The sequence below is a fragment of the Synchiropus splendidus genome, chromosome 11 (genome assembly GCF_027744825.2).
Source record: "Synchiropus splendidus isolate RoL2022-P1 chromosome 11, RoL_Sspl_1.0, whole genome shotgun sequence".
Taxonomy (NCBI): Eukaryota; Metazoa; Chordata; class Actinopteri; order Syngnathiformes; family Callionymidae; genus Synchiropus; species Synchiropus splendidus.
This window is the reverse complement of record NC_071344.1, coordinates 5,656,383-5,670,476: the sequence shown is the minus strand read 5'-3', so window position 1 is coordinate 5,670,476 and position 14,094 is coordinate 5,656,383. Positions and strand designations below refer to the sequence as shown.

The following is a 14,094-nucleotide window of genomic DNA, read 5'->3' as shown; positions in this document are numbered from 1 at the left end:
GTGTAATATGCTGTAAATGGATGTAAGTTAATTTCATATTGTAAGTGTTTTTGATAAGAGGCGGTTTCATTTCAGTGCTAAAAGGTCATGAATGTAGCAACATGCATTTTTCCAGGAAAGCACAACTGCAGGTTGAAATAACCCGCCTGTTTTCTAATTCCTCAAAAACAACAGTATTAATTTATCAGCCAATCACTATCAAGAAAACCTAAAAAATAAATAAATAAATAAATCACAGCCCAAGTGGCGACTTGAGATACAGATCTTCACTGGTTTGTTTTTGAACTTCTGTGACGATGAGAATAGCTGGATTCAATAAAGATGGTGAAACGATGTTGGGCCCTCTGTCGTCCGCGACAGGTCAACAGTGGACACGGCACTTGTGACTACAAAAAGGCATTTTATTTTCAAAGCACGTGGAGCAGAATTTGAAGTTGCACACGTAGGACATGACTCGTGGTGAACCTTGACTACCAGGACCTAGAATGAAGAGAAATAGTCACAAACATGTTCCATATTCATTCTGAGGTATTAATCAGCTTGGCTGGGTTTCAAGGTTCAGTCATGATTCCAAGCGCATGAAACGCTACATTGACACTTTTGGTTTTAAATGCACATTAGATGATTGCACAACACATGTGAGGCGTGAAGACAAGACATTCTTTGAAGCACGGCGACAAATGTTTGACACTTGCTCCAAGGCAGAAGCTTGTCCAGAACCAGGTTTGACCTCAGCAAACAACAGAATCGGTAACAATGTCTTTACTTCACTGGAATATAAAAGCTCAAACACTTTTTTTTGTACAGCCACAGTCAGCAACTCTCAAGCCAGCGCGACTGTTCGCGACCTTTGACTTCAAACTTCAGGTTCACCTCAGGTCGGAGCAGCGCTATCTTTGGAATGTGCAGTTTCGTCGGGCACTTGGGTAACTCAACATTCCAGACTTGAAAGTGTTTTTGGATTCAGAAACTCTTCACATCAAGAAAACCAGATAAATAGGAAAAATATATATATATATATAAATAATCAGCATCAGAATACAAGCAGTGGAGTTAAAATTTTAAAATGTCTTTGGATGGGTGATTGTACTGACAGATTGACACAGAGGCCCATCACTGAGGCAAGTGTAACAGAGCTGGACAGAAGAGGGCGCCTGAGGGCTGCGACCTCCACAAAAGAAGCACTGACGGAGGGGAAGTGACCCAGCACTGAAGTGCACGCTGGTTGAGCTAAAAGAAGAAGAGCGCTTTCTCCGACACATCCTGGCCCGAGGGCGCCGTCAGCAGATGGCGAGGCCATTATTTTAAGTGACCCATACAGCCGACTTCAGCAGAACTCCTCCTCGCACGCCGCCTCCCCGACCAGCAGCGAATGTTTGTCCGGCTCGCTGAGCACCAAGCTGTTGAGGGAGTGCTTGTCCGATCGCAGGGAGTTGATGGAGGCGCGGCTGTAGTTGACGATGCGGTCGAGGAGGCTGAGTTTGGGGGACGGGCGACGGAGGTCTCCCATGCCGATGTGGACGCTGACCTCAGACAGGCTGCTCTGCCGCCTGCTGCTGCTCAGTCGGGACTCCAGCTTCTCCGCACTGGGTTTAGCGTAACTGGAGGAAAAAAGATATTACAATTTTCTCTTGTTGATGCTTTCGTGATGGTGACGTTACCATTTCAGCAGTAGTGAGGACAAAACCACGGAGACAGAGGACAAGGCCATCGCAGCAGAGCCCATCCAGGGCTGCAGAACCAGGCCCACGGGCATGAACACGCCTGCGCACAGCAACAGTTGGGTTAGCGTGACCACCCCTCACCACACTGACGGCACGGCCCACCACGCACCTGCGGCGATGGGAATACCAATCAGGTTGTAGATGAGCGCAAAGACGAAATTAATCCTGATCCTCCGGACCGTCTTCTTAGACAGATCGATGCTGCCCACCACGTCCAGCAGGTCGTTCTGTCGACAGGTCCATGTGATGAATTGAGTTTTTCAAAATGGTCGCCAGATGAACTCTCACCCTGATCAACACCACATCCGCCGCCTCGATGGCAACATCTGTGCCGGTTCCTATGGCGATGCCGACGTCGGCCATGGCCAGAGCGGGCGAGTCGTTGACGCCGTCGCCCACCATGGCCACCCTCTTCCCCGCCTGCTGCAGCTGCTCCACCTTGGCCACCTTGTGTGACGGCAGCACCTCGGCGAACACCTTCCTGATCCCCACCTGGTGTGACAACCGGAGAAAATGAGATGAAGCCTGTGCGGCAAGAAACCGTCCAGCGAGAGTCTGCACCTGCGCAGCGATGGCCCGGGCCGTCTTGCTGTTGTCACCGGTCATCAACACCACCTCCAGCCCCATGTCCGTCAGGGTGTGGACGGCCAGCTCGGCTTCCGGTTTCACTGTGTCTGCGATTGCAATCATGGCACACAACAGATCTGCGCAAAAACAGAACACCGGACTTCAGCACGCAGCTTTGCAAAACAGTCAGCAGATGGCGACAAACGTACTATCCACCGCGACTAGAACAGCAGTGCGCCCCCTGCGCTCATGCTCAGTCATGGCTTCATCTATCTCGGGTCTGATCTGCAGACAGTTCCTCTTCATCCACTCTCGATTGCCGATAAGAACGACGTAAGAAGCCGTCTGGACTGAACCTTAGCAGAGACACAATATTCATGAGCACAGCACGGAGGGAAGCAGGAGACAGACAAGACGTACTGAGAGGCTGGGGGTCCATGATGAGCGGGTGAGAGCTGGTGGACGTCCGGGGGTCGCTGATCTGGACCAGGACGCTGTTGCGCTGGTTGCTGTCCTCGCTGTCACTGTCCGCTTGCTTCAGCAGCGTCTCGGTGTTGCTCACCTGACACTTGATGCCACAGCCTGGTACGGCCTGGAAGTCCGTGCAGGTGCCGAGGGATTCAGTGCTGAGCTCCTGCACACAAGCAGATGACCAAGATGGTGTTTGTCTCACAGATGAATTACTGTGACAAAGCAGTAAAGTGAAGAACACAAAGACGTGAACGTGCCACTGGTAGTCATTGGCATTCCTGCCCTTCCCTTCGATCACAAGCTTCAGAACTTTTTCTCTGAAGTGTGTCAGGACAGCTGAAGACAAAACAAGCTCGACAAAGGCACAGAGATCAAAAGAGTCCGATCCCCATCACTGAAAGGCAAGAGGTTTGGTGGTGGTGTGAGGTCACAGCCATGATCAGCAAGAAAGCACGTTCATCCCCACTGACGTTGCTTCAAATGCTCTTCAAATTCCTTTGATTTGAAAGTTGTTGCAAAACAGGATTCCGCTTTTACGTAGCGCCAGACAACAATATGCCAGGAGCTTGGTTCTCACACCAAACCAACTCCACATGAAAACCAATTTCTGTGAAATAGTATAGCTATGTAATATTGAGGCAACAAATAAAGAAGATGGCATGCATCTGGATTAATGTCTGTTTTGTTAGACAAGGTGGTCCAAATAAGTTTTCTGATGGTAACGTGGATAAGAGTGAAACGTGCCAGGTCCCATGGCCAAAACTGCTCCCCACCTTGAGTGCACTCTCCCTAAAAATCATCATGTCACTGCCACGTCTCTCGCTAAACACCACAGAATCTACCAACATCTTGGGGCTACCAGTCTCACACCGCAACAATATAACCCCGACATCAAACAGGCAGAACCCAGTCTGTGCCGCTGCGAATACAACAGGGTTCCACCAGAGATGTAGAAGATTGAGACTTAAGTTAGCTATTAGATTTAATCAGAAACACATTATTGTTGATGCTGGAGACAAAACTCCAGTACTGCAGAGAACACAACCGACCAGTTAGTAACACATGTAATAGAAAGAACATGTATTTATAGTGATTTTTTTTTAGTGGCATAATTTTCATGATCATTTTGGGCCAGTTTAACACCCATCCCTTGAGTGGACCAATGACAAGGTTGAACTGTTACTATGAGAAACACTTGACTACAAATGACTTGACAAACGCAGCAGAAATGAGTCCACCGCTGATCTGCGCTGTGACTGAGAGCAACAAGAACATAAACCCACCTGTTTGCAGTACTTGGTGATGGCAGCTCCCAGCGGGTGCTCGCTGCTGTTCTCTGCCGTCCCTACGATGGCCAGCAGGCGGGAGCGGGGCATCTTGTTCCCCTCCACAACAATCTTCACCTGAATGACTTTTGGTGCGCCGTACGTGATGGTGCCCGTCTTATCGAACACCACTGACTGCACCTGTGTGTGATGCAGGGTTTAGCTCTCTAACCTAATACAAAGATGTCGACAGCTGGTTTGTTGCATAACTGTCTGAGGTGTCATTATCGCACCTTATGTGCCATCTCGAGTGGTTCCCCGCCTTTTATCAAGATGCCATTTTGCGCACCAACCCCGGTGCCCACCATCACAGCAGTGGGGGTGGCTAAGCCAAGGGAGCAGGGACAAGCGATACACAAGACTGTGATCGAAGCTTGGAAGGCGAAACGGACCACCGCCTCCGTCTGAGAAATGCTCTTGTCGTAACCCTGCAGGGAAGAAATGGATGCAGCAAAACCAGTGCAGATCACAGTTGCAAACATCAAAATAAAATACCTACAGGAAAGTAGGTTTCCACCAGCGAGAAATCTTGGAATCCAATAATGATCCAGGCAATGAGAGTGAGGAGAGAAATACCAACGATGAAGGGGACGAAGTAGCCACTGATCTTGTCGGCGTACTGCTGGATGGGAGCCTGGAAATGAGACGTCAACCATCAAGCAGCTGAAGCGCAGAAAAGCAAAAGACACGTGTGAGATCGCACCTTTGAAGTCTGAGCCTCTTCCACCAGCTTGACGATCTGAGACAGCGTGGTGTCCATGCCCACGTGAGTGGCGCTGACCAGCAGGGAGCCGTTCTGGTTGATCGACCCTGCGATCACAAAACTACCAGGCTTCTTGGTCACTGGCATGGCCTCGCCTGCAGGGAAGAGGGTACAGTGTTACAGCTTTGCCATGCACCTTCCTAATAAGCCCACTCAAATGGAATGTTTTGGAAACTTCCCCAAACCGAAAAGTTGAAACAGAAGGATTGGAAATCAGTGAGACACAGGACGTGTGCTTGTACTAGAAAGTGCTACATCACAAGGGAGATCATTGATTCATTTACCGGAATTTTCGGATAATGAGATGCTACTTTTTTCTCTCAGAACACCGCGGCTTATACGACGCGGCTAATACATGGATTCTTAGAGGCTAAAGAGCGCCATGCTGCCAAAATACTGAGCCTCGTCTCATGCAACTGATGATGTTTTATTCATCATGAAGCACTCAAAATGCGCTGTTTTTGCAGCAGCTGTGACCGGCTGTGGTGTCGGAACTTCGAAGACGTGGACAAAAACAGTACATAAAAGATGCGAGGCGTTCATGATTCAAGTTCAGAACATTGCCCACTTTACTTCATGAGTCAGTCTCCATGCTGGAGCCCGTTTAAAAGTGATCCTCGTAGCACCACTGACCTTTCTACGACGCAAACAGCACCACTGCACCAGCGGCTTGCAGACTGGTGCGGCTTATGTATGAACAAGATCTATTTTCCTTCCTATAGAGAGAGGGTGCAGCCAATATTCTGATGCGCACTATAGTCCGGAATTTACGGTAGCCAAAGAATAAAACAGTACAAGGAAGCCTGATATGAGATTCTGCTGAGACTTCTTCCTGCTAAAGGAGGGGCAGTTATAAACTATGACTAGGCCGGTCCATTCGAGGAGTAATTTAGTTTGGCAGCCTTCAATGAGTCAGTGATTAGAAAAAAAAACAAAAAAAAAACAGCGTAGATCATTCGAAAATAGCAGATGTGACAAACATCAAATCATGACGACAATGTAGAGGCGACATGAGAATGATTACAAACCGGTGATGAGAGACTCGTCTGCCATGGAATGGCCCTCGATCACTCTGCCGTCCACCGGAAACTTCCCGCCAGGCACGACCTTAACCACGTCGCCTCTCTGCACCAGTTCAACATCCACCTGTTCCTCACTGCAAAAACACACAAGCTGCCCCAGTTTATTGACGATCTTCTATGAGTCCATATTTATGTCTCTATACAAGATAACACCAGGAAACAACAGTTATATCCAGAGTGGCTAAGTTTGGACTAAATCAGTGGACAATGAAAAGTTATCAAACACACTTTTATAATCCACAATCACCAATATTTATTCCTTTATTCATTTCAAATTTATCCCTTCCTGAGAGTTCAAGCAAACAGGTCCATATTTAAAGCCTGGCAGTATATAAACCACCAGTGTCACTCTTATTGATAAGCAAAAGTTGCATAATGCACTGCAGCAGTTCAAGCTCTTGTACAATTGAAATCCCCAAAACTATACTTGTGTTCCAGATTAAACATGGTCATGCCAGAAAACACTGTGGGGACTGAGTGAATATCCAGTTTGCCACCTTCTGTCCCCCTGAAATTTAAGTGTGCTCATTTCTTTGTTAACATGTGACCTAGCCAACAAAGAATGTAGCCGCCTCAGTTGTGTTAGAAGCCCAGCAGGTTTGCTTTGCCCTTAGGCTCTTCTTAATAAGGGGTAATGATTAGTTGACAAAAATATAGCAGTGATGTTGTAATGTGGAGTTGTCCTCACTGTGAAGAAATGCGAGGGGCCATATTTACTTTAGCTCTTCCCACTACCCACTGTTTAATCTGTAAGGGCTATGCACAGGAATGATACTTCTGTGTCTCTCTGGATTCATTCAGCGGCATGGATTTCAGAAACATCAGTCAGATGGATCTAGCACACAATAAGAAGAAAAAAGGCAAGTGCTACCTGAGGACAGATTTGTCACTCCCCAGGATGACGACAGTGGCCTCGGTAGCTTGAAGAGACATCAACTTCGACAAAGCTTCAGATGTTTTACTCTGGAAAAAAAGAAAAACCAATGGCATCAACAGATCTCAGAACAAAAAAAAAACCAAGTGTGTAGTTTTACCTTGGCAATCTGCTCTAACCAGCGCCCCAAAGAGATGAAGACAAAGAGCATGGGTGGGGTGTCAAAAAAGGTAATGGGGTTGATTTTGGCCTTCTCCACCCCAGCAACTATGAGCACCACGAATGAGTAAGTGAATGCTATTGAGGTGGCTAGGACTATTAGCACATCCATATTGGCAGACTTGTGTTTCAGAGCTTTGTAGGCTTGGACGTAGAAGTAGCGTCCTCCGATGAACTGGAAAACACAACAGGAGCACAAGTCAATTTTGCAGTACCAAGACCAGAACAACTTGAAAGGTGAGACCATGTGGTCTGTGACATACCTGTACAGGGATGCAAAAGATGAAAGACAGCAGGTTCATGATCGACAGGCCTGGGAGCAGCTGTCTCTCCAGGAACATGGTGGAGTGGTAATGATTGCGATCTTCTGCCGAGGTGTTGTGCTTGTGCGAAACCATCTGGTGATCCACGATGATCATGTAAATCATCATCCCCATCACAGGTACGCAGAAAACCAAGCTAACCAAGAAAGACTTCCTCCACCTAGCAGAGAAGACATTGGTTTCATGTCAATTTAACCAGCTCACCACACACAGGGCATCCTTCCAGCTCTGATTAGCACAAATTAATTGAAAACAAAATACAGGTTTTGGAAGTGCAGCAACAAGATTTTCTGGTCAGACGGAGCTGGTAAGTTAGATAAAAGCATAGTTCCGCTTGCTGTTACAGGTAAGAAAACACATCTTGTAGTCTGACACTGGAATGACCCTACACAACCGCGGAACACCATTCTAACTAAGGGTTTGGAAACATCATCTGTCGAGGTAAATAAATTCCACTTACTGTCTGATCTCTTTGCTGTGGTCCAGATGACTGGCTGTGCGATCCCTCTTCACCAAAGAAGGTTCAAATCCCAGATTCTATTTTTTAAAAGATCCAATAAATGCATTGCATACCAAGCATGGCCACGATCTTCTTTGGGTATTTACTGCAAGTTGAGCTACCTCAATCAGCTTGATGATGTCTCTCGGCCCCATAATTTCGCTGTCGTACTTCACGTGTGCTTTGTTGGTTGCTAGGGCAACAGAAGCGTAGATAATGCCCTTCTCTTTCATGAGGTTGGATTCAATTTTGTGCACACAAGAGGCACACGTCATCCCTCGGATCTGAGAGCAGAAGCGAAGTGGAAATCAAGCAGAGGAACAATGACGTGAAAAGGATGAGAGGACACTCAAGATATCACGACGGGATAGAGAATGGAAATGTTAAAAAAAAAAAACAAAAAGAACAAAAGAATTTCAACTTTAAACTCTAAAATACATTAACACATAATAAAAAAATGAATATGATAAATTAAATTAAAACTAGACAAGCACTTAGAGAGGGCTAACCTCAGCCAAGTACCTTCAGTCCAGCCCAACAAAATCTCCCATAGGTGACGCAAAAAAAAAACAAACCCCGGATCCAGATGGTGATCGAAACACGCAGAAAACTGGACCAGCCCCAACATTGAACCACCTTGTCCCATTTCACATATTTCCTGAAAACTTCATCTAAAGCAATCAATAACTTTCTAGTTACTCTAAACACAGACAACATCAAAATGTTGTGGCACTGCCCGCACCCCTGGAGGACATTGCAACATTGAAGAAAGTTCCCTTTGCTGTAGAGCAGCTTTATAGTTTGTTCTTTTGTTAAACCAGGTCAGAATCCATCACATTTCTTTCCCATTTACTCGTCAACGTGTCATTTCTCGGCGCGGATTCATCCTCATCTCCATCTATAGCTCACAACACCTCTCGAATCAACACATGGCGTTTCACTGGGCTTTCCGGTCTCCAGCATTCAGCATGTGACAGACTTATTTCTGTATATCTCGCTTGTGATTGGACAAAATGTGCCTATACATTGAGAAAATTGTGGTTGGAGGCGTGACATTTGTACACGGTGGAGAAGCACGTGCAGAGACTAAACACTGGTCAAGTGAAGAAAATGGGAAAGATTTAACAGTGTAGTCTAAGAAAGAAACATTTATCATTCATGTTAACCTCAGCAACACAGGCAGATAGCACTACGGTGGCTTCAAGTGGACAAATTTAAGTCTCACAATAGACAGATTCATGAGGATCATCAATCAAAAATTGAATAAGTTGCCTATGATGTTCATTGACGTCCAACGTCTTCAACAGTGTGAAACACAGGAAAACATAACCTCTTTTGGAGGAGCGTAGAGTGATTAGACTGGAGGATGTGTGAGTTAAATCGGGCTTGAGTTAGACCAGACGATAAGCAGCACTCTGTCTTCCACTATTGTTAATAAGAGTTACTTGAGTGCTCATAATCAAAGCCCAGGAACACACCACACCACAGACCAGGCTGGGAGCTTGCTGCATGCAAGGTAAAAGTCAGTGGCCAGGCTGTGTATCTGTGCGCTTTGTGTGTACTGCACATGCAGGTCGGTGTAATATAAACCTGAATTTTAGGTCCCGACAACAACCACAACATCAGGAAGATGAACAAGTTTGATGGCTAAACAGCCAAACCATATTGCTCATGGGTTATGGGTCATACAGCGACGAGACTCACCACAAGTTCCAAATTTCCATCCGAGCCTTCATAGTTTTCCATCACGGAGGCAGTGAAACCAAGCTCCCTCACACACTCTGCGATCTTCATCGGGTCAATAATTTCAGCATTGTAACGCACCTCTGCTTTACTAGCCATGAGTGCCACCAGAACTGAAAAGATGCCTGCACAGAGAGATGTTAGATGTTGATTTAGATAGAAGCACAACATCTCGTGGTGACATGAAAGGTTTTGGATGTGCTGACCTGGTTCATTTTTGAGGTTACGTTCAATATTTGCGACGCAGGACGCACAGGTCATGCCTCCGATCTGAATGAAGCACTTTGACCGTTTGATTTCCGTGTCATTTGTCAACTCGCTGAAGTCTTTGTCTTTAACAGGCACGGGACTTGAGGACTTGGAGATACTGGGATCAGATTTGGGCAGCAGAGAATTGGTCTCTGTGAAGAACACCATGCAGTGTCAAATCATAACATCATTAAATCATATTAATAAAATAAATTTAAAAAATTACAAAAGTTCTGTCTCACCAGGCAGGTACGCATCAAAGCCCATGTCCTCTATAGCCTCTCTCAGCTCCTCTTCTGAGGTCAGGAGGGGGTCAAACTCAAACACCCCCTCATGATCAGACAAAGACACACGCGCTGAGACCACACCCTTCCTTTGAGAGATCATCCCCTCGATGCTCTGAACACATGAATTACACGTCATCCCCTCGATGTGTATTTTAACTGAAGATGCCAGTGGCTGACTGACACTTGGCTGTGAAGGCGCTGGTTTGGCATGGAGGGTTCCAAAAGTTGGTAAGGCAATCAAAGGTGGCGAGGAAGCAGAGTCCCACAGCTCAGTCTTAAAGTTCCCGGGAGGCAGAGCTTCAATGGCCTGCTGCAGCTGCGCCAATGTGACCTTTTCGGGGTCGTAACAGACAGTGGCCTTCTCTTTCTCCAGTGAGACTTCAACAGAGGATACACCGGGCAACGTGGAGATGTTGTCCTGAATGTTGACCACACAGGAACGACAATGCATCCCCTTTACACTGAGCGCGACAAGAGTTGAGTCAATTAATATTTCAGTCTCCTCTGAAGTCTCTGACGGCGAAGATGTTGTTTTGTGAGAATCGGCAAGTCGCTCAATCTCACTCGGAGACAGTTGCAGGGGGCGGGGTTTGGACTTGACCGCAGCCTTGAAACCGGCGACAGCGATTTGATCGATGATGGTCTGGACAGTGATGAGGTAAGGCAGGTACACGATGGTTGCTTCCTGAGAGTCGAGGACAACTGTGGAGAAACCAATGGAAAGGATCTGTCAGGTGAAGTACTTTGAATACGGCTCCTATCTATGGATCTTTATCTTGGCAGGAGTCATAATGTAATCCGTGTTTGATGGCTTTATTGCTGCAGATCTGCTTCTATACTCAGAGAGCCTTATCTTTTACTGTATTTAACGGGATGCGAAATAACATGAAGTTGATGACTCAATATTGATTTCTGCTGAGTGATGTGACCCTTGTGGACCAGTGGCTGTGTCTCTGGAACAGTTTAACTAAAGCAGAAAAACATAAACTGAGCTAATATGTGACTGGAACAAGAAAGACAAGTCACCTTTGATCTTCTCAATTCCTTTTAGTTTTCCTATCTTTCCTTCAATGGTAGTGATGCAGGAGTGACAGGTCATTCCTTCAATGGACATCTTCACGAGTGTGACCCCACTTCTTGTTTGGTGAGACGGAGACACAGGTGCCTCCAAATGTGTCCCGCTGCCCACGGCTTCAGTGAGCTCCAGCAAGGACGTCAAAGATGAGACAAATGTGACCATAATCCCAACCTGGTCTGGGATTTGTCTTGCCTCCACAACTCCCTGCGTTTTGGAAAGTCTCTCGACAGCTTCCTCTTGAGCCGCCGCTGTTAGACCTGAGGTGGGAATCAGCTGAGTGTCTGTAGAGACAGGTGTAACTGGACCACAGTCCGACAGACTGGACTCAAAGCCCATGTCTTCAATGGCCTCCGACAAGGTCGATGGACTATGTGTGGCACGATCAAATACAACCGTTGCATTCTTCTGTTCTAAAGACACCTGAAAAGATAAAGGATCTCATTAACAAGGAGATTTGTTTTTTTATGAGCATGCAATAAAGATAATTAAATTCCTCTGAGATCAAGAGGCGATTAACTGGAAACTGGAACTAACACAATTACTTTGACAGTCTTCGGATTTTCTGTAATATAAATTTGGAATTCTCTTGTCAGGTGAAAGACACTTTAAAAAAATAATAACAAATACAATTTAAATATTAATAGCATCAACCTTTTGACTAGTATAAGAGCTACTCAGCAAAGCATAAAAATTGAAACTATTTTTAGAGCACACTGACATCCATATAAAATGTAGCAAATCACAAGGGTGTTTTGTTTTGAAGAACACACGCAAAGACGCATAGAGGAGAAGACCTTTCTTTTTTTTCCTCACAGCATTTCCTAAAGTGAGATTAAGCAAGAAAAGGACATGTGACACACAAGAGGGATCACTTGACTGAGCCATAGGTTTCATTCCACAGTGGGGGTTTGTAGTTAACCAGTGTGCCAGCTGAACGCAGCTTTTCAAGTTAGAAGAACTGAATCGGGGGGAAACACATGAGAGATGTTCTGCGTAACTTCAATATTCTCGCATTAGATCATGTCAGTATTGTTTACAGTGAAATATTCCAGTGCTTGGCTTTGTGATAAAATATGGTTTCCTGTTAGTAGACCCTCCGTCACAGGCTTGTAAAGGACAGAACTCTTTCTCAAACAATTGCGTTAGGGTCTAATTTCTGCTGGAGGGGTAAACACAGTACACGGCAAACAGCAGGCAACTGGCATTAATGGTTGTGGCTTCACATACAATAGATTAAGTCACCTTTTCCCTCGGGAAAGAAGTAGACTGATAAATCCAGCTACCTTTGACAAATTGACAGGGACCTTTACTTAACTTAATTTTGCAAATCAATTAATCTTATGAACAACTATTTGATCAAGAAAACCTGAATGATCCATCGCTGACAAACATAAAATGAAACCAATGACAGCAACTGTGAAAACGAACCTTGATATGGATTACACCCTGAAGCGAGCCGATGCGCTGCTCTATGGACTGCACGCAGGAGTTGCATGTCATGCCCTCGACGCTGAGGGAAACCATGCACAGATCCATGTTTTGCGTCATGATGCTCTGCCTGACAGGATGACAAAAACAATATTAGGAACCAGTTTAATATCATGCCTTGCTTTATGCCTCAGTGGCATTCATCACATACTGTATATAGAACAGAAAATGTTGGCCCGGTGTCATCACATTTGTCAAGTAATTACACTTACAGCTGTGTGTGTAAACCTGATCTGATCATCAGTAAAAACATCTAAAGAAAACGTGTCACTTTCAGAATGTTTGGCCATAATATCAGAATTTTAGTGAAGTCATGAACCTATTCTATAAATGACACGACACATTTGTTTGCAGTCATGTACATGTAATAAACACAAGTCCTTTTTAAAAAGCTTAGTTTACAGGAAATGTCAAAACGACCTTGTCATGGATCATGTGTCACGTGGGCGAGTGCTCAGCGACATCCCTTAAAAAAGGGAAATAATAACAATAATAGAATATACAGACCCACCTCTCGATCTCATCCAACCACTGAGACATGAACACCAGGGAAATGTGCAGTTCAAACAGAATGCAGCACATTCACAACATTAGCAAATCTGTATTTGATGTTATTCATGATTTTAAGCAGACTAAGCGGACTTTAAAGCTAAATGCTAACCTTAGTTTCGTCCTATGACCAATTCCCCATGAGAAAAACAGGAGGCAATTTGGTGTTCACTTTCATTAACTGTACAACGGAGAACAGGTAAAGAGTAAATATGACGTTAAAAAGAGAAATAAAAAAGCTTCTTCTTACCTCAGGGAACGGACGTAGCAGTTAGCTACAGGCTATCAAGGTTAGCTTTCCTCCTGGTTCTCTTCAGCCGCACATGGAAACGTCACGACAGGCGAGTCGGATCATCGTGCCGCCAGAGCGGCCGAACGAGAAGTGCTCCAGCAAGCTTTTGTTCTTGTTGTCACAAATCAAAGAAGCTGTTGTGTTCCTTCTCATGCCGACGTGACTGACGGTCCCACCGCGCTACGTCATCGCCGAAGGCGGAGCAACAGGGGATCCATGGCAACGGTGAAAAGTAAACCCGAAATTATGACTTACAGGATGGAATTGAACGCCACATGAATGATCCACCGCATTATAACGCTGTCAAGAAAAGTTGCACCCAATACTGCGCGGCCAAATAGATAGATCAGGCAAGGCTTTTTTTTTGCAAAATATAATTAAGCGATCTTTCAAGTTAAAACTGAGGGTTTAGTTGCCCCCTCTTTCGCAGCTCAGGCGTAACGGTATAAAATGTAATAAAATAAAATAAAATAAAATAAAAATAAAAATAAAATAAAATAAAAAAGAAAATGTATATTTATATGTATACACACACATGTAGGCTGTTGGGATCAGATTTGT

General features: G+C 45.3%; 1 protein-coding gene across 2 annotated transcripts; it reads right to left on the bottom strand.

Annotated features, from left to right (window-relative positions):
• Positions 1 to 387: 387 nt before the first annotated feature.
• Positions 388 to 13,813, bottom strand: atp7a (ATPase copper transporting alpha). 2 transcript variants are annotated; one of them, XM_053878853.1, is made up of 24 exons: positions 13,492 to 13,813; positions 13,354 to 13,422; positions 12,633 to 12,762; positions 11,153 to 11,624; positions 10,082 to 10,828; positions 9,797 to 9,991; positions 9,552 to 9,715; positions 7,970 to 8,131; positions 7,809 to 7,885; positions 7,289 to 7,508; positions 6,967 to 7,200; positions 6,804 to 6,895; positions 5,879 to 6,006; positions 4,791 to 4,945; positions 4,587 to 4,721; positions 4,321 to 4,515; positions 4,046 to 4,228; positions 2,712 to 2,925; positions 2,501 to 2,647; positions 2,286 to 2,428; positions 2,013 to 2,216; positions 1,834 to 1,951; positions 1,662 to 1,764; positions 388 to 1,601 (listed from the first exon to the last, which is right to left on the bottom strand). In XM_053878853.1, exons 3-24 carry the CDS (start codon positions 12,750 to 12,752, stop codon positions 1,328 to 1,330), a joined length of 4,482 nt encoding a protein of 1,493 aa, XP_053734828.1. In that variant the 5' UTR covers positions 12,753 to 12,762; positions 13,354 to 13,422; positions 13,492 to 13,813; the 3' UTR covers positions 388 to 1,327. The 2 variants fall into 2 exon arrangements, with proteins under 2 accessions (XP_053734828.1, XP_053734827.1); XM_053878852.1 differs by lacking the exon at positions 13,354 to 13,422 and having other exon boundaries at positions 13,492 to 13,811.
• Positions 13,814 to 14,094: the final 281 nt, after the last annotated feature.